General features: G+C 46.0%; 1 protein-coding gene across 2 annotated transcripts in view; it reads right to left on the bottom strand.

Moving 5' to 3' along the window:
- Window positions 1–18885, bottom strand: part of Zasp52 (Z band alternatively spliced PDZ-motif protein 52) — a 106523-nt gene that overhangs the window by 35919 nt on the left and 51719 nt on the right. The window contains exons 3-8 of one of the 2 annotated variants that reach the window (XM_050194832.3): window positions 17488–17608; window positions 15039–15208; window positions 12893–13101; window positions 7798–7993; window positions 6266–6351; window positions 4384–4486 (exon numbers count right to left, since the gene is read on the bottom strand). In XM_050194832.3, the coding sequence (XP_050050789.1) occupies window positions 4384–4486; window positions 6266–6351; window positions 7798–7993; window positions 12893–13101; window positions 15039–15208; window positions 17488–17608 (885 nt within the window). The remainder of the gene's footprint in view (window positions 1–4383; window positions 4487–6265; window positions 6352–7797; window positions 7994–12892; window positions 13102–15038; window positions 15209–17487; window positions 17609–18885) is intronic. The other variant, XM_055062897.2, reaches the window with a different exon arrangement.

The raw sequence follows: 18885 nt of genomic DNA, 5'->3' as shown, positions 1-18885 counted from the left end.
TGGCAGTCAGGCCGGATGTCTGCACAAAAAACAAACGAGAAAAAAAAATTTAGAAAAATACACCAGATTTCAGTGTGCCCTTATTACATATGAATTCGTAAGCCCGATTGAACATCAGCTGCTGCCTAGAGGACGTGTTCGAATAGCTCTCCTTCTGCAGCTACGCAGTACTGAGTCCGCTTTATCACATCTTCAGTGGCTTTCTTCATGACCGACGCTGGGATTCTACGGCAGGCATCTGTTATGCTTGCCTTGAGCTAATCTGACGTCCGTCTTGATCATGTAAGCATGATCTTTCACATAGCCCCCCCCCAAAAAAAGAAATTTAGTGAAGAGAGGTCAGGTGACCTAGCCGGCCAATTTAGAAGCCCGTGCCTTCCAATCTATTGCGCATGAAAAGTCACATTCAGGCAGTTTCGTGCTCGGCTGCTGCTGTGTGCGGGCGCCCCATCTTGCTGATACCAAAGAAGTGGATTACGTGACAGCGAGACTTCGCTGAGAAACTCATCCACCCCTCCAAGGATTTCGTTCACGTAACGCTGTCCAGTTAGTGTGGGATCGAAGACTGGAACGATTATAGCACCGGCGTAAATTCCACACTTTACATGAAACGACCACTGGTAGTGGTGCCGATTGCGCTTTACCCAGTGTGCATTGTAATCACTCCAATAGTGTGCATTATGCCAGTTTACCTGGGCGTTTCTGGGAAAATTGGCTTCATCTGTGCACATGATGTTGCTCAAAAAGTCCGGTGACTCATCGGCTTTTGTGAGGACCCAATTCGAGAAATCTAAACGATTCTACAGGTCCCTATCGTCCAAGCATTGGTGCTGCTTAAGGTGGGACGGGTGAAAGGCCGTCATTTAGAATCCTCCAAACTGATGACTTGGAAATTGGTACCTGGGCGGCCACATCCCGCATGCTAGGGTGAAGGTTTGAGGTCATAAATGCTAGAACATCCGTGCGCAGGCTAGGACTCAAAGATGGAGTCCTTCGCCGTTGTTTCTTGAAGCTGCCAGTTTGTCTCAGGTTGTCATACTTTCTGACGATTGTCGACGCGTTTGGCCTACCACCACACTTCCATGACTGGTATATATTTGCTGTAGGGGTGCGCGAATATTCTAAATTTCGAATACGAATCGAATGTTTTCCTTATTCGAAGCGTATTCGATTCGAGGAATGCATATTCGGAAATTCCCGAATATTCGAGGACGGCCGAATAATGGTAGAAACGGCGAATATTCGAACACACTGCGAATAACTGAGCAATTAACGAATTATGTGCTTGCTACGCATTCTCCTAAGAACATGTTTGTTCGCTAAGAACTTCGCATGATCCGCTCATTATATGTAGGCTCTGTTTCAGTCTATCTGCATAACGCCCGTGAGACATGATCAGTATCGGTTTCTTTTTTACCAAGCTTTATTCCAGGACTCTTTCATAGCGATATATGATGTACTTTTGTGTTCTGTAAGCATAAGCAATAAAATATGTAGTGTACATATATATGTATATATGTAAAATGTGTGTTTATGGAATGCTTTTGACGATCTAGTGATGAACAGGGAGAAGACACATTCGGCGTCTGGCCCTCAGAGGGAAGTTACAGCCTGTGCGGAAAAGCCTCTTCTGGAAAGGGGCAAGGATCCTTGTGAGTGGTGGCAGTCCATTGGCCACTTCAAGTACCCGCTTTTAAGTGCGCTCGCCCAGAAGTACTTGGCCATCCCTGCCACATTCCTAGTGAAAGAGTCTTTTCTACCCGTGGAAATGTTGTCACAATGCATAGAGAGCGCTTACTTTCTGAACATGTTAAGCGGTTAATTTTCCTTCACAATAACCTGTAACAAGGACATTACCTGACTGAGAACATTACCTGACATTACCTGAGTGCATTACCTACAATCAGTGCCTATTTAACCTGAAGCAGCCTAGTAAAATGCAATATTATTCTTAAAAGGGGTAATAAAGCTATTGTAACCTCGTTTTGAACTTTTTAATACTACACACATATTCAATATTCGAAGACACTTTTTTGTCTTACTCGTATTCGATTCGTATTCGAAAATTTCAGTATTCGCACACCCCTAATTTGCAGCCTTCCTCTCGTTGCCAAGGATCAAGTTCACCTTCCGCAAGGATCATGTTCACCTTCCGCTCATTAGAGAAAGACATGGCGACTGGGACGAAACAACACACACCTGTAAACCTTTGCATTGGCGTTGTCAATTCGCTTTTGTGATGATAGGTTTTGTGAAAAAAAAAACCGTGCAGTGTATCTACGCTAAGACAACAGCTATCACAGCTTGTTTCCAACTGACACCAAACGTGACGTGTTACTTCAGCCGGGGCGCGGTAGACAAGGCAATAACTCGATCACAATGTTTTTCTTTATTTCCTTTATTTCGTTCTGGATAACTCAGAGGGAGCATGTTCGAGGGCGCTGGTTTGTGATCCGGGTGGGAGAGCAGTCACGTGGTATTCTCCATATTTCGCGGGGTTTATTAATCAGACGGAAAGAATTAGTTCGCAATTAGTACGTCGCTGAAGATACCGCAGTTAGATGTCCCTTGGCTCTCCCTACAAATGCCTCATTGACCTTTTGATAGTTAGGATAGTACGTCACGAGTTAGATAATTAATTACAATTACCTAATTAAATTACAGTATTGAAAAAATTACTGGCAGCTACTCCACTGAACTGTAAACAATATGCACTAGGTTTTCTTCGAATGACGCATTGCTCTTTTTTTTAAATCTTGGTGCATGATAGTTAATTGGGACACCCTGCATATATTTATGACCTGTGCATGCAACTGACGATGTTTCCATCCCTTATAAATGTTGTAAATTATTCGAAATGATTTTTTTTTTTTCATGAGGCGTTAGCATTGCTTACTGAAAAGAGAAGCAATACTGCGGCACAGCACATTCGCGTGCATTTCGCACACCATTGATAAAAGACTCCGCCTAGAGAGAGAGAGAGAGAGATAAACGGGATGGGAAATTCAGGGAAGGTGTCACTGAAGTCCGTAGGTTTTTTTCTTTTTCATGGTCAAAAAAGGACGCAAAGCGATTAGAAGCGTGGTGAACATGCACCAACATATTCATTCTCTAGGCATTGGCTATTCATACCTTTAGAAATAATTTTTAATTGGTTACTTCGATTTCTCTCAAAAATATAATAAACTTTGTCCTCTGTGTATATTTAAGTATATTGTGTATGTGCATTGTTTTTACAGCGGAAATTTAAAACAATGTTGAAGTGAGAAAATACCCATGAGGCAGCCACTGCTAGTGCTTCTAATGCGCGTGTCCTCCTATCGTCAGTATTTGCAGAAATAAAGCGAAAGTAGGAATTAAAAGCCGTGCACGTGCGCGTCAACAATGATGCAGTAAGACATTAGCCCCAGTAAAATTTCCAGTGAAAAGGTCAAGGAAAGTTAAAAGAAACCTCGAATGATGTGGGTGACACAGCTCTGGTACTGGCACTTTAGGTATGTTGGGGGGGGGGGAGCTCCGAAATCGTAGGGGGGGGGGGCTTAGCCCTCCATCCCCCCCCCCCCGAAAAGCTCTGGATGGGGCGCAGGCTCCGGAGCCCCCCCGTAGTCGGCGCCTATGCTTCTAGCCATGCGGCTGTTGGCCTAGCGTGCTCCGTACTGGTATGAACGTGTTCCCGGACAGACATACCAGACAAGAAAAAAATAGTGGGCCCAAATAAGGTAATTGCAATGTTCCTACTAGGAAAAGCACTTCAGGAAACCTCAAGGTACTGGAAGACTTAAAATGTCCTTTCTCACATTACGGATCTTTTCATGGACACTATAGCATCGCGCTATTCACCTTACTTGACTATGTTTTGTCTTGTTTCACGCTAGATACGTTGGTATCATTTTATGTTAGTGTTCAATGTAGGGGGGTGTAAGATTTCAGAAAAATGTACACTCCTCCTAGGACGGGGTAGAACGCTAGCATAGAAACAATCTTGCTTTCCGACAAAATATTATTTCGTGTCACAATAAACTAAATACATGCTACTCCTTTTGGATATTTTTATTGTCATTGGTACATTGGTAATAATATCCATTACAAGCTGTCTGACCTTTGTAACATACTTGTACGTCATTCCGGAAGTTTGATGAGTGTTCGCTTTTTCCAGCAGCAGTCAGAAGAGTCAGTCGCATGCATAGAAGATAAGCAGCCAAAGCAGAGCCCATTTTGCTATCCGAGCCTCGCAGCCCTTAGCTCTCCTTTTCGTTGTTATCCAAAGAGCAATTCCGCATGCTCAGAGCATCTCTTTAGTGCCCCACATTCCTGCAGGGCGAGCACATCTTTATCTATAGCCCGGTGCTTCTCAGTCACCGGGCGCAAGCGCAATGTACTCACGGAGGAACGGGCACTGGCTCCAGGTTGCTCCCAGGCGCGATGTGGCGGGCGGCCTGCTTCGCGTGGATGTCGCAGTACAGCTTATCCTTGATGTTGAAGTAGCCTAGAATGCGACGAAGCACCGAGATCAGAATTCAAGTTGCGGCAAACACCAAAACCTCGGCATGCTCTCACGAGGCAGCTCGAACACTGCACGTACAGAGCGGTACGTAGTGGCTCCCGTTCCCCGATGCACGCTAGCCAACTGGGCTCAGTCCTGGTTAGCCTCCCCGCCTTTCATTTATTTTTTCCCTCTCGCTCACTCAATCTCCGAGGTGGCTGGCGCAGCTCGTTTGTGACAGCGAGCATAATTTTACAGAAACATTATAACATCCAACGCGCTTGTTCAGTCAGAACCATTATTTTACGAAGAACTGTGTGAACGCGTCCTCGCAGCTTTCTTTATTTCCTTGTCCCTTTCTTTTCCAGCTGTGAATAGTACAACTTACTGCTAATCACGAAGCACAATGCAGATTATCCCAACATATTGTGCCTATCTTTAATTATAACGACTATCATTTCAAGTTAAACGTTTATTAAACCATTAAGTTCAACGTTTCCTACCGCCCAATTTTGAACGCAGCCATGCGAGGTTCTTGGAGTGTTCAGACGCGTAGAAAATACCGTGCGTGAAAGGTTGTTTTCGCAGTGAGAGATGTTGACACACTGACATGTTTTCGTTGTTCCACTATACACGTGGCATCAGAAGCGAGCTTTATTTCGCTTTCGATGTAGAAGAGCTCAGAGCCTTTATGCCGCGAAATCGCGACAAGCGGATAAAATATGTTATGTGCTTCAGCACATTTCCTTCAGTTTAAACTACCCTGAAACTACCTTGTTCATCCTTTCTCATGCTTCAGTAGACCGCGACACCCGGTGATCATTTCTACCGTGTTCCTTAAAGATGACAGCCGCCATCGGCAGCTTTCTTCGTAAGGTGGCATAAACTTATCGGTCAAAAGGAGGATGAAAACGACGCATTCTCAAAGACAAAGAACATTCTGGCACAACGAAAAGTTTATTTAGTTGGTGGCTCCTCCTAGCAAACAAGGTGGCAGCTCAAAATTGACCAAAAAAGAAACTCAAACACAGCACAAGTGCTTGTCTCACCCTATTTGTTGCTTTCTGTGTCTGCATAATTTAGGGGTTTTTCGTTCTGATGTTACGCTGCTAATAAGTTTGTAAAAAAAAAAAAAAAAAACTTATGCTTCGACTAAAGCTGTGTGAGGTTCATTGTAAGCACTGCAATGTTGTCTTGTAGAAAAAGAAACGCTCTCAAGCAGCAAGTCAATATTTAAACTTTACTGCAGCCTCTGTCTTTGTCCCGTGACCACTTAATCGCCGTATTTTAGCGTATCCAGACTACGCCATAGCACGATCAGTTTTAATTAATTCGCATTTTCGCTGCTACTGCTGCTGCCATGAAATTTTCTTTGTGTTTAGAACATAATACGCACATAGACCTAAATGTATTGGATCAGCTCATCGATTGGCGTGACACTTAAAGCGACAATGCAAACATAATGTCCGGTCAAGCTTGCCTTGCAGGATACAGCTATAGGCATCTCATAAGCGGATATGGGTGTAGGTACCGGGTGCATTCGAGCAGAAAAGAAGATACACTAACCGACTACCCCATGCCCTTTTGTTCTTGTTTACCATGCACTATAAAAACCATGCATAACCATTAGCGCGCGAACCATTGTGTTTGTGCAGCATTAAAAGGCGTCTCCAAAGCGGAGTGGCAGTAAATCGTACAGCCTCTTTATGACATCCAAGTACGCGGCCTAGCGCATCATTTTTGTACACATGTATAAACAAAAAATAAAACATCAGCGCTTACCTATATTCTTCAGAGACGTTCCACAGGTGGCGCAACGGAAACATTCGGCGTGCAGGGCGCGATCCTTGATGCGAACGAACACACCTCTGCGATAGAATCGGGATATCAGAAAATTATTTATTAGTTTTTTCAAACTGTCATTCTCGCCACATTTAGTGTTTAAATAGTCACATCAATGCTTGATTAAATAGCGAAGCAAAAGCAGCATGTGGGACAACTCAAGCCAGTGCAAAGACGAACCACCTATGTACACGTCTTCCAACGTTCCCTCGCTATCGTTCACACATCAGCTTACCTAGATCATGTATATCAAAAGCGCTTTCGAACACGAATAAAAAAAAACGAAGGTTAACTATTCATTTAAGATCTGATAAAGACACTCGTATTTGAGCCCTATGTTATCCACAATTCATGGACACTTCCTTATGGTTTGTGTTTCAGTCACGATAGTCTCGTTATAAATTTATCATTGAAGTTCCCTGACGCGGTGCTTTAGGAAGTAAACATAGGCAACGCGCAGCCATGGGACCAAAGACCAATATAGAATCAATAGCGAAAACCAAGTACGTGCACTGAATTCTTCCACTCTGACACGCGGAATACACACCCCCTGCGCTCCCCCACCCCTCTCCCGCCGAATGCTCGGCCGAGTTCTTTCTGCAGCTGTGCTCTCGGCAACAGGGATTACTTTTGTTATCAGCACCTCCCGACGGGCTAACCACACAGTTATCGCTGCGAGCCGGGAATCTTTGCAAATTCTTTCTTTCCTTCACTCTATATTTTTTCTCTAATTATTTTCCCGGTTTCCTCCGCCCGGCATCCGCGTTTCAAAGCACTCCCGATACCGGACGTCTCCGGAAATCTGAAGCCCACCTCAAGCGTTTTCTTTAATTCATGAATCTGGCGCAGAAAGAGCGACAGGGGAGCGGCGCATCAAGAGAAGGAAGCAACAGCGGCGGGAGGAGTATGGACTCTGTCCCACTGAAAACTGTGCAACATTGCGTGAGATGGAGCTGGCGGCAGCCGAACGGGGAGCCGAATTCACAAACCATTGCGCACTTTAGAAGGAGGTGGAGGAAATAAAGAGAGAAAGCTCGGATGTTAATCAGAAATGCGTATGGTTGGCTACCGTACTCTGGGGGAAGGAAAAGAGGAAGCTTTCGCGACTGGTTGGCACCTCGGATACCTTACATTCGGCCAAGTTTTACCGACCGGTGCAAGAGCGCCAGCCAGTCGTGAATCTTTGTTACTTGAGAACACAGTTGTGCATTCAAGCCCCGACTGACTGTCGCCGTTTTCAGCTTCAGGCACGCTGCACGGTTTTAGTAAGAGTACAGGGAAGGAAGTGGTGCTGGAGGGGGCAGCGACACGGGCGCCGGACGACAATCCCTCGAATGACAAGAGTTAAAGGCGAGCAGACGGTGGCACGCCGGTGGACTCCTCCAGGGTTTGATGCGCGCCGCGCGGCGTCCCGCTGCCCATAATGCATGTATAATACGTGCGCCGTATCCGCGGCGTGGGAGAGGACGTACACGATGAGCCTTCCGCAGTCGGCGCACGTGTTGGGGGCGCCCACGGAGGTGTTGGGCTGACCAGCCGGTGGTGCGGGAGCCGTCTTGGGGGCCTCCACGTGGCGAAGGTTGACCATAGGTGCCGGCGTCGGGCTGCTGGCCGCCACAGGTGAGGGCCCACCCGGCGCGGGGCTGCTGCTACCGCCACTTGAGAAGTCTGCGGTGGAAGGGGGCACGGGTTGATCAAACCTCGCAGTTCAACAAGCCTCTTTACTATGATTTTTTCTTCTTTTTTACGATGTGCAGTGGTCACGTTTAGAGAGCCTGTACCCGACTTATACGAGTACTGAAGGCACTATCTACAGAACAGGAAAGAAAAAGGAAAACGATTAAGTTACAGCCCCGTCGGCTAGATGTACTTTGCTGCTTCTCAATTCAAGGCACGCCAGCTAACAAGGCACAGCGTCTAACTAATCTAAGCGTGTCCCCATCCACTATCCTCCAAAGCTGGCGGTGTCTTTTGGCCGAATTCATCTCCAATCAGATTGGATATTCATGCATGGCTTTCCTTTACACTTGTCCAGTGGTCTTAAATCTGTGAGGCCGCTGTCGAGGGCTTCACCAACTAATAGCTCGCTCGGCCCATTGGAAAACTGCACCCGTGATTTTTATTTCCGATTATTTTGTTACGACTTTTCATTTTCTTTTGGTACACAGTCTATGTGTACTGAATCGCTGCAAACGGAGACACCGTGCATAATCCCGAATGAGAGCACTTGTTCACATCCAATTTCGCTTACATTCAATAAATCTTTGCGTACCCACAACATGCTACATATTTCTTTTTTAATGTGAAGCATTATTGGGATCGATTCCCAGGCGTTCTCTGCGCGTGTTGACGGGTAGCGATAATTGCCCAGTAGATTTATGGGTCCCGGGTGCCAGACGACCTAGCTACGCCACTGGCTTTGAGACGCTTGCGGGTGTGCCGCGTCGCATGGCAACAATTTACTTGTAAGTTGGAGCTCGTCATTTTCCCATATTTTTCTCCTGTTCCAGCTGGCGCATGGAGACGCTATGTGACACTGCATCGCCTTAGGGATTATTCGGCACAGACGCAACACCGAGCCGGTGTAGCATCTAATTCAGTGGTGCGTTGTGCACATGCGAGTGTTTCCTTATTATATCTGCGCTGATATATCGCGGGTTGTTCTCCAGGTGGCGTTAGATGTTCCCTCAATAGCAGCATGTGCGCCGTGCCCGCAAGAACAATGGAACAGGCAGGTATTTGAGAGTGACGTCAAACGTATTCTCCTACGTTTTCTCTCGTACATAGGATATGATACGTCCCGAACTGTCAGGATTGGGGGCTCAATCCCATCGCTCGTGATCCGTTGTCAAGATTGGAGTCGAGCATGAATTAGAAGGTAGCTGGCCCATGCCGTCGTCCAACTTATCCACGCTGAGCACATTGATGAAGGGAAGGACTGCTTCTCATCGAGAACGAGGAATATGGGTTTATTTACAGTATTTATATCAGTCTAACATGACTGTTTGAGAAAGTACATCAGTCTAACATGACTGCTTGAGAGAGAGTGTCCTGAGCAGCCGCACAACAGCGGTTTTTAAACACTCGGTCCTCTCCCGATACAAGGTGATGCGAACGTTCGTTCCGTCATCGCAAACTAGCCGCCTCCCCGCAGGACGGTCTACACACACAAATGCACACACGTGCGAAGGTCCGGAGCCGACTTCAGAGGGGCCCCGTAGAACTCGGAGCCGTTCCGAGTAGCGCGTTGTCTTGCGTCTTCGTCGGTGTGTGGGAAGCAGCGCAAAACGGCGTTCCCGCGGCAACTCGCGCACCCGTAGCAGATCAGGTCCGCGTTGGGGAGTTTGGGAACAATAGTTGGCCCGCCGAACTCATTCCGTCACAACGGCGATGAGGCTAGAGGTTGGCGGCGGTTTCAGCACAAAGCCTGCTTCATCGAACGCATCCTAGCTGAAGCGACGGAGAGTGGAGGAGTGACGGAGATTTTGACTCAACTACGGTGCTGTTGTACTCGCATGGGCCATTTTGAATTTAATGCGCTAATCGTCTCGACCGGGAACGAAAAAAATTAGCTTGTTTCCGACTAGGACTAACAAAAGTAAGTGAGAGAATGCCGTTCTCCTGCAAAAGAAACGGTCAGTTGGTACAGGTCCTGTCATTTCTCAGTGCCCCCGATCGGCAGACTTACATTGACTGAAGCCTCGCCTACGATTTCACCAGCTCTGCCCGAGTTACAATATAGGTGAACCGCATCCACCAACGGGGTAATGCAACGTAGCTGCGTTCCTGGTTGGCCGTGACTTATTGTATAAGGATTTGCCGATCACATGGGAACAGTCAGTGCTCGTGTTTTAGGTGCTACGCTGACATCTGGAGGGGGGGGGGAGGGTTACTCTATCTCCTAGTGGACTGTCCAATTCGACCGCCGCTCATCGGCTGAAGCTGAACCAGCGACGAGGAATCTGGCTGGGGGCGACTTCTGCTTCCTCGCTGGTATCACAGACCACCCAATCAGCTCTTCGGCAGCAGCTGGAATGGACACATGTCCACTAGGTGGACATTTACAGAATATTCACCCCCCTTCCCCCTCCTGATTCACTTCATCACTTCTGTAGTGGTTTAGCTGCAGAAGCTTAGCCGCCTTGCAACTGGATCGTTGCGTCAGTTGCTACTTGATTTGCTTCTGGCGCGTCTGGCGAATTAGTATACACGCGTCTGGCGAATTAGTATTTGTCTTTCACCTTTGAACTGCCATCGCAACCGAAAAGTTGCTGGGAGGTACGACGCCATCATTTATTCTAACCACGAACTTCTTGCTTATGTTGTACGACTTCCCCTCTATACTCACCGTACTTGTGAAGGCAGTTCTGAGTGACAAGAAAACGAGTGCAAGTTTTGTACATGAAAAATTGAGCAGACGAAGTACTCTTAAGCACATTCACCACTGTGTGGGTTTGATGAAACCGTAAACTTCCAGGGTGCGTGCAAGAAGACCTTCTGCTTTCATGTCATCCAGCACGGTAATATTACTCGGTTCAACTGCACCGATGTTACATATACATTGCATGCGTCAATGAACTTTAGAGATATCTTAAGAGATCTAGAAGGCGACACCAGGCGGGACCATCAAATTGCGTTTCATTTGCCAACTTTCAGATATTATCATTTGATTGATTCTGCAGTGACAGATTTGGCGAAACGCGCTCGCCTGCCTCATTGATGCCACTGACATTCTATAATATTTCTGCATAACTGATTTTTTTGATGTTGACAAATATATATATTGCTTATTCATAGTCGCTTAAGTAGCACAATCTACATCACAGAAAATAATCAAAAATAATTTTCATTTATGTCACTGAACGATGTTTGCTACGAAGTAATTGCTAGCACTCAGATGTTCTGAGCGGATAAAAAGAACTTTCAGGTTTTTGCTTCTGTTTTAAATGTTACAACAATAAAGGAGCATTATCTCGCAACACAGTGTTCCATCTAGACTAGATTTGCATAGCAGTATGTACTCCCGCCAGTCGAATGCCACCGAACAATGTTTTCAGTTAAATTTTTATTCAAGTTCGGGATCTTTCGTATAAATGTGTGTCGTTTTCTCGCTCACAAATGCAAAAAAAAAAGAAAAGACTGCCGAATTTCTACTACAGGATATTTACTTACCTTTGGCTTCCCAGGTGGCTGTTATTTACAAGCATAAAAGTATAGCGTTTAGTTTCTACGCCACTAAGGTTAAGGACTTCATAAAACCACACACAAAGCACATTCAGTCATTGTTTGGACCCTAAATATCAACGTCAAATGGTTTATTGAGGTCCAAGTAAATAGCAGACAGGCTTAGGTGCAAAGCTAGTATAGGCTGAAGTACTCCAACTAAGGCTTCAGGAAACGGGGAATTCCCATGAAGAAACCAGGATGCCTTGTGCGAACATTGGAAGCCCGTTTACAGGAACCTTAGTCAGAGGTAGTCTATATTATTTTTTTTTTTTCATGCCACATGTAACAGACATTCTTAATTTCTACATGTATGCGTATAGTGCAAAGATTTCGCAGATAGGGTCCTTTTCAAGCCGAGTTATTTGCCTCCACACTTAGGAAAGGCGGCTAGTACAAGTATATATTTGGAAATCATGCATAAAAACAGATGGCACTCATGCGGGCACATTGAGAGACCATCTGTATGAAGCAAATTGCCCGCTCTCTATGCTCTCTGTTAGCTGCCCAGTAGCTTACGATACTTCGCGCCGGAGGCTAAAGTTTGGAACACGCTGTCGCAGCTGTGTGCCTTTGTTTTTACTTTTATTTTATAGAAGGCATGTCTCCTTTAAACATACAACCATATATTATTTTCAAAACCATCATGACTTTTTACTTCTGCGTGTCAGGGCTGTTGCTATCATGCATGGTGCAAACTCTTGCGTAAGCGCGATGAGGAGCTGAAAGAATATAGGCTGTAGATGTTTTTTTCCGCTTTCCTTACAGTTTCTTCCGAATAATGTGTACGTCAGTGGCTTAACGTTTAATGCCATGGTCATTCAGAAAAATGAAATGACGGCTTACGTTGATTCTAACCAATCATGTATAAGTCCGAGATGTGTTGCAGCCGAAAATGTGTACCTATGATTTCTGCAGTTTCTGTCCCTTAAGAAAGCATGCCTGTGCACATTTACTTGCTTCTGAACGAACATTCGTTATGACACTAAAGCGCGATATGCCCTGATGAATATTGTGCAGAGCCGTTCATCGCTGGAGCTATCTAAAATTACCACAAATAGCACCTTCGGAGTATACTCGGAATCTCAAATGGCTATTGGCGTATTAGATATTGTGTTGGCTACTTGTCTCAAAAGTGGCCCTTCTCAAAATAAGTGATTTACGTTGTACCTTGAGTGAGCGTTTCTTGACTGCTGCCTGCGTTTCAAATATCTAAATGCGCTGGCGGTAGTTGTCGATATAGAACACTACATAGCAGGTAGAGCCGAGCTTCCGCCCGTTGGCACAACATGCAGCGGAGCGTGTTAAGAGAGGACGGGGAAGGCATGCGTGGAACACACAAACCTGTGACGTCATGCGAGGATGAGCGCAGGCAGTCATCGTCATCGCCGAGCACAGCCAGCAGCTTGCGGAAGGCGAGCGATTGCGTCCGCGTTTCGGAGACACTGATCAGGTCGCTCTCATCACCTTTTGGGTGCTTGTCTTCCTCCAGAACCATGCGGTACACGGCCGACTCCTTGTTCAGCGGTTTGTCTCCCTTCATGAAGTTTATGCTGCAGAGAGAGCAGAGGGCGTCGGCTGACTAAGCGCAAGGGTTTACGGCAGCAGTCTCTCTCTGTCGAGTCTTTCTAAGCATGCGTTCTCCAAAGGTTCACGAAGGCACAAGTGCAGAGCGCGCCACTTCTGCCTGTGAGCCGAAATGAAAAGAAAGCGATATTCGAGCGTAGCTGCTGGATTCGAGAGACAATGCTTGTGCGCACTGGCAACGACGTCAATCTGACAGAAGTAACCAACGCATTTTGAACCCAGCAGCTGTCGTTACATGTTTCTTCGCTCCACGGAGCATCGCTCGACTGCTGGAGAAAGGAGCGGCACATTCTTTACGCTGTTGGCAGTAGAAATCTTTCGTCTGTTTTTAGCGCTGCTGACTCAAAGTGCTCGGTCTTATATGTGCTGGTTCAAATATGGTTGACCATTATGTCATTTTCCTAACTAGACAACAGTCTAAGAATGCTCACAATGTGAGCGCCAGTTTAATTTCCCTTTGACTGTTATTATTTTTTTCTCGTTATTGGCAGCAGGTAAGGACGGGCTGGTTGAAATATTCTGCATATGGTTATAGAATCTGACAAAGTATGAATTTCTTCCTTTGAAAACGCTCCAAATATGCGTGTTCGAGCCATCGCTTAAGAAATGACAGAGAAAGTTACATTCCCGTTGAACCAGGCATGAGAGCCGCTGCTTTTTTTTATTATTTTCAGATGTTTTTTGCTCAATGATATTAAGTAACTTGGCCCGGGGTACATTACGCATGCTTTGCGACCTTGAACACGAGAGCGTGTGTCACTGGGGGAGCACCCTTGAGTGGTATGACCCACTGTGATATAGTTTGTAGGCGTAGCGGACGCGTTTCCTAATCGCGCTCGCGCGTCATCTGCTGCGGTCTACTGCCCGACGAGAAGTCAAGGTGCACGCACATGAGATCACTGATATGTCGCTTTGTTGTGCACATAGACTGCAGCGAAAATTATTAAGTAGACACATTTCTTTCATGAGAGGTCTTTCTCAATAAAAGCAATGGAAGTTCGAGATGCGATAACGGGTGCTTCTTTCCTCTGCGTGGCAGGACAATGAAAAGCGCTACATCGGCATGTGTAAGCATTTCCAGTTGCCATGCGGTAGTGACAGTAACAGACAATACGCTAGAGCGATTAGCGAGTGCGTCCGCTAATTGTGTGCGAATCGCGTGCGTATCGCAGTCGTCCATCTCTTTGTTAGACTGCGATGCAAATGCTTGGCGATCTATCCCAAGTGAGCTAATGCCATGCGCACGCAGACGGTGTCTCTCTTCTTTGCGTTTTTTCTTAATGAACTTCTGTTGTTAAACAGCGCTTGCCGAACGTACGAGAAAGTTGTATCCATCCATTAGACAGCGCTCGTCCTGTTTCCTTACTTTTTGTGTTGTCGTTTTCCGCGCCGATTCAAAGAATAATGCATCAATTCCAACACGCCCTGCTTTCAACCTTGCTGCAGTCATGCACGAACATGAGTGCGCCTGCCGCTCGCCGCAGTGCTCAGCTTCTATCGAGCGGCCCACGCTCCCGTATTCACGACCACAAAGGTCGTGTTTGTACATGTTCAGTACACAACCACTCACGGATTGCATTAACCCAGAAGGTAGATTGTTCTAACTTAATGCAATTTAACAGCGAACCATCAAGAATACACAGTAGTAAAGTCTGTCTATTCCTCATGCGACCCCGCAGAATATAAGGATATTAAAAAGAACAATATGAAGAATGAACCAGCAAAGGCGTGTTGAGACTGTTTACAGTTTGCGTCGTGTTATGTGCTCGGCGTTTATTTACTTCCAGACAACACCTGCTGACCATCTTTATGACGTCATATTTTCACAAATGTCATGTCTTGTGACTTTTGACGACACGATGCGGTTATATGAAATGAGAAGGCGTCGCTATAATGTACTCACCCAACGGCGCCAGATGTGAGCACCTCCGTCTGTGCAGAAAGCGTGTCAGCAATGTTGTTCATGGAGTACACGGGCATCGGGGAGTTGTATTGGTTGTGCACCACTGCCTGCATCGTGCCGCCGAAAGGCTTGGCTGCCGTGTTGTGCCCAGTACCCACCGGCTTGTATGGCTGGAGAAAGAAAGCGCCATTGTGACATGCGCTCAGGCACAGCACATAGTCGTGCCATTGCGTGCCGCCTAAGCGCCGCGGCTAAGCTTTACGATTCTTTTTTTTTACATCAATTCATATACGTCCAACTTTGCCATTCACACAGCCTGAAGCGCAAAAGGAACGTAAGGACAGGGGCTGACTAACAGCTGACAATTGTATTAACGAAAAATAGGGCCTAAATACAAGAAGTGAACTTGCCGCCTGCCTACGCTGAATCCAAAGAATTTCCAGGGAAATCCATCCAGAAGTTGAAATGGGAAACAGACGGTACTAACACGCAGTTATGAAATTCATTCCTAATATGGTTCTCTTCCACGATCTCGCGTGTCTTTTGATATTAATGTCCTCAAAGAAACGGCTTCCACCCGCGCAACCTACAATGGATAGCCATCCACACGCGAGTAAGGCATGCCTTACAGATCGTTATGTCGCCGAAACTTATTATTCAAGATACAACTTGTCTGCCCAATGTAAACCACTTTACAAGAAAGAGGTGAATGCAATACACAACATATCCAACACAGATGAAAAGATTCCACTGTTTTACACGAAAATGGTCCTTACCACCTTGTCAGCTATCATTTCACTCAATAGCCGTACAGGCTCTTCCAACTTGTTGAGTCGCGGAAAACACATGAATATCGAGATTTTCTGCAGTCTGTTGCAGTGATACCAAAAGGCCGTGCACATAGGGAATCACAATTGGAATATTGCGCTCCTTCTTTATCTGTTTATATTCTCTTTTCCGTCTTCCCTTGTGTGGAGTAGCCACGGAAAGCTTTTCCGGTTTAACATCCCTAGCTTCGCCTCTCCATATTCTCTCCTCTCTCTCTCTTTATTCTCAACAACACACAGCATACGTGACGAGAAAGATTCATTGCACTTCTTGACCGAGCGTTCAGAAGCCGGAGACAGGACAGAATCGGGAAACCTGGTAATCTTTAACAAAGGAAGGCATTCACGAAACGTGTACGTTCACGAAACGTGTACTTCATTTGAAGCACACAAGACTATTTGAGGGCTGAATTAAAGCTGTTATGTCGCAAAGACATTCTTCACAGTCGTAGAAAAAATCAAAATGGACTTTGAGCATAGCGAAAAATGCCAGCACACCCGTGATCAGAACCCAAAGCCAGACATAGTACGAGTGAAAGTTAAGCAAGTTGTTAAGAATTCTTAACTTGAAAAGGCAGGCGTGGAAAACACGGACAAACGGGGAGCAAAAAGAAAAACACAAACAGCGGTTGCCAGTCCATAGTAGCACATAGCCGCTCAAGATTTCAGCTCCATACGGGCAGGCGCAGTGGTTTCGAGCAAATCAAAACAGTGGTCTTCTTTTCACTCCTATTTTGTCCGTTTTTCGACGCTTGCCTCTCCGATATCATGAATCCTTACCAACTTGCTTATTTTTTGTCTTTATAAATTTTTTTTCTGAGTGCGCTTCTTTCCTTATAAAATCAATCGGGAGAACCAACATCTTCCGCTTCCGCTATCGCTACTTGCTCTTGCCGGGAAAGGACGATGTCTTGGTTTGCTCGGAACCGCGTCTAACCTTATGACGTTAAAGGCTTGTGCAGCTACATGCTACCATCGGCTAGTCACCGACATTTGTGTGGTCCTTTTCATTCAGCTTTTACCAGTACGATCTATTCGCGGTGAAATGTCAGCGCGAATAATTTTTCTTCTAATATTTCAGTTTAGCCATCTTCTCAGTATTATGTACGCCCCCCTTTGCAAACAATGATAAACAGATTCAAAAAGTGTATCGTAACAGCTTCTGGAAATTCGAACCTGACACTTAATTTAAAAGCTCGCTGTTTCGCTGAAAATATTCTAGAAGTGGATGTGGTGTCCCGAGTTACAGTATTATATTATACAAAACAAGCTAATCGTCGACATAACGAAACATTCTAAGACATCGATCAAAGGTCAACAAGAAGGAATTGCTTAACACTGGAGCTATTCTTGACTCTATTCATGTGCCCGACTTCTCGGTATGAAGGACACCGTCCCACGCCACAAAGGCAGCACCTTGATATTTTTAAGAAGGTATTCTGACCTTTCTGCTTGTCCCTCGTGTGCTTAAATCCCTTTGGCTTTGCAAGCGAGACGTATGTTAACTAACCTGCCAAGATGTCCTCCTTCCTACACTGAAGAAATACGGAAAGCTTGGCTGGCCAGGTTGTAGGAAGGTGCACAGACCGACGTCACCGTGACAGCTGACGCCGTGGCCTCACCTGTTTGTTGGCAGCCAGAGACGTCTTCGTAACCGGGGCTGGTCCACCATTGCTCATGGGGCTGGGCTTCGGCATCGACCCGACGGGCGTCACCTTGGGTTTCCATGTCATGCTGGCGCCCCTGCGAGCGGCACCTTTTGCTGTAGCCTCGAGCCGACTTGGACAGTTCTCCCAAGGGTGTGATAACAAGATGGTATCCCAGGCCAACGAAAATTGTTAAAATGCTCAATGCTAGGCTTTCTGTCGATTCTCTGTCCGTGTCGAAGGCGGCTCTTATGAATCAATTTCGTTTAATTCGCTGTGACGTCTTTCGTCGGTTCCATGGCGGCCATATGGTTACTCTTTCATGTATCCCTTCTCAATAATAATGCAAAAATGTTCGTCAGTTATTAAACAGCCTCGTCCTCAGCTTGTTGTTGTTGTTGTTGTTGTTGTTGTTGTTTTTTAAAATACAGGCGCTGCGATGGACTCTGCCGCTACTTGAAACTTCCTTGTGTTCCTTTCTGTCCATGTGTCTTTGTATATGTTTTCAAGCCAAATAATCATTCCTGACTTGTGAGCAACGGGGAGAGATAAGACAGGAAACTGAGAAACTATCTACTAAATAGGAACGATTGCATTTGAGGAACGTCCGAATTCGTGTATAGTGCAACAAAGTTTCAACAAGGAAGCGGGAAATAGTATGGGCAAGTATCGTGAAGGGGCGAGTGGTATAAGGAGGCGAAGAAAATGAGCGTTGGCTACAAGAGGAAGCAAGGTCGGCCAAGTCAGCATACAACACTAAAGAATATTTATACCGCAAGAGCATGAGGGTGCAGTGGGTGACCAACACAGCGAAGCGGAGGAAACTCATCAAGAACGACAATCCCTCACGGAAATGGCATATACAGTTGATAGTTTGCGTTCTTTCCGTCTACTTCGTATTTTTTCCTGAGCTCGTTCTTCCTTAGGCGCAACACTTCCTAACATAGCTATGCACCAACTCACCGAGCAAGAAGCTCTAAACCAAATGGCATACAGCTTGCAGAACGCAAAAACAAGCTGCTGCGTGTCGCGCTAAGGAAAATAGTTCAAGGAAAAGATGCCGCCGCGCCGCCAAGGCACCCAAGCAATATCACAATGCCTGCCGGCTGTGAGGCGTCTGTGGCGTCATTCTGGCTTCTCTAAACAGTGTGTGCTAGAGGGTCCGTTTGTGTCTTCCATGGCAGCAGCAGCATGCACAAGTTTAACATGTAGACACACGATGTAGTTTTCTTATTTAGTTCGAGGCAGTCGTTTCCCAAAGAGCGGAGCATGCTAATTCCGAGAAAGTATGGATAGAACGAGAAACCTTCGAATGAAAATCTTACGGAGTGAGCTTTCATACGAAAGTTCACTCCGTAAGCTGCGCTTGAACCA

Source organism: Dermacentor andersoni, chromosome 1 (genome assembly GCF_023375885.2).
Source record: "Dermacentor andersoni chromosome 1, qqDerAnde1_hic_scaffold, whole genome shotgun sequence".
In the NCBI taxonomy this organism is placed as follows: Eukaryota; Metazoa; Arthropoda; class Arachnida; order Ixodida; family Ixodidae; genus Dermacentor; species Dermacentor andersoni.
Note: the sequence above shows the minus strand (reverse complement) of the source record. Positions and strands in the feature narration are given on the sequence as shown.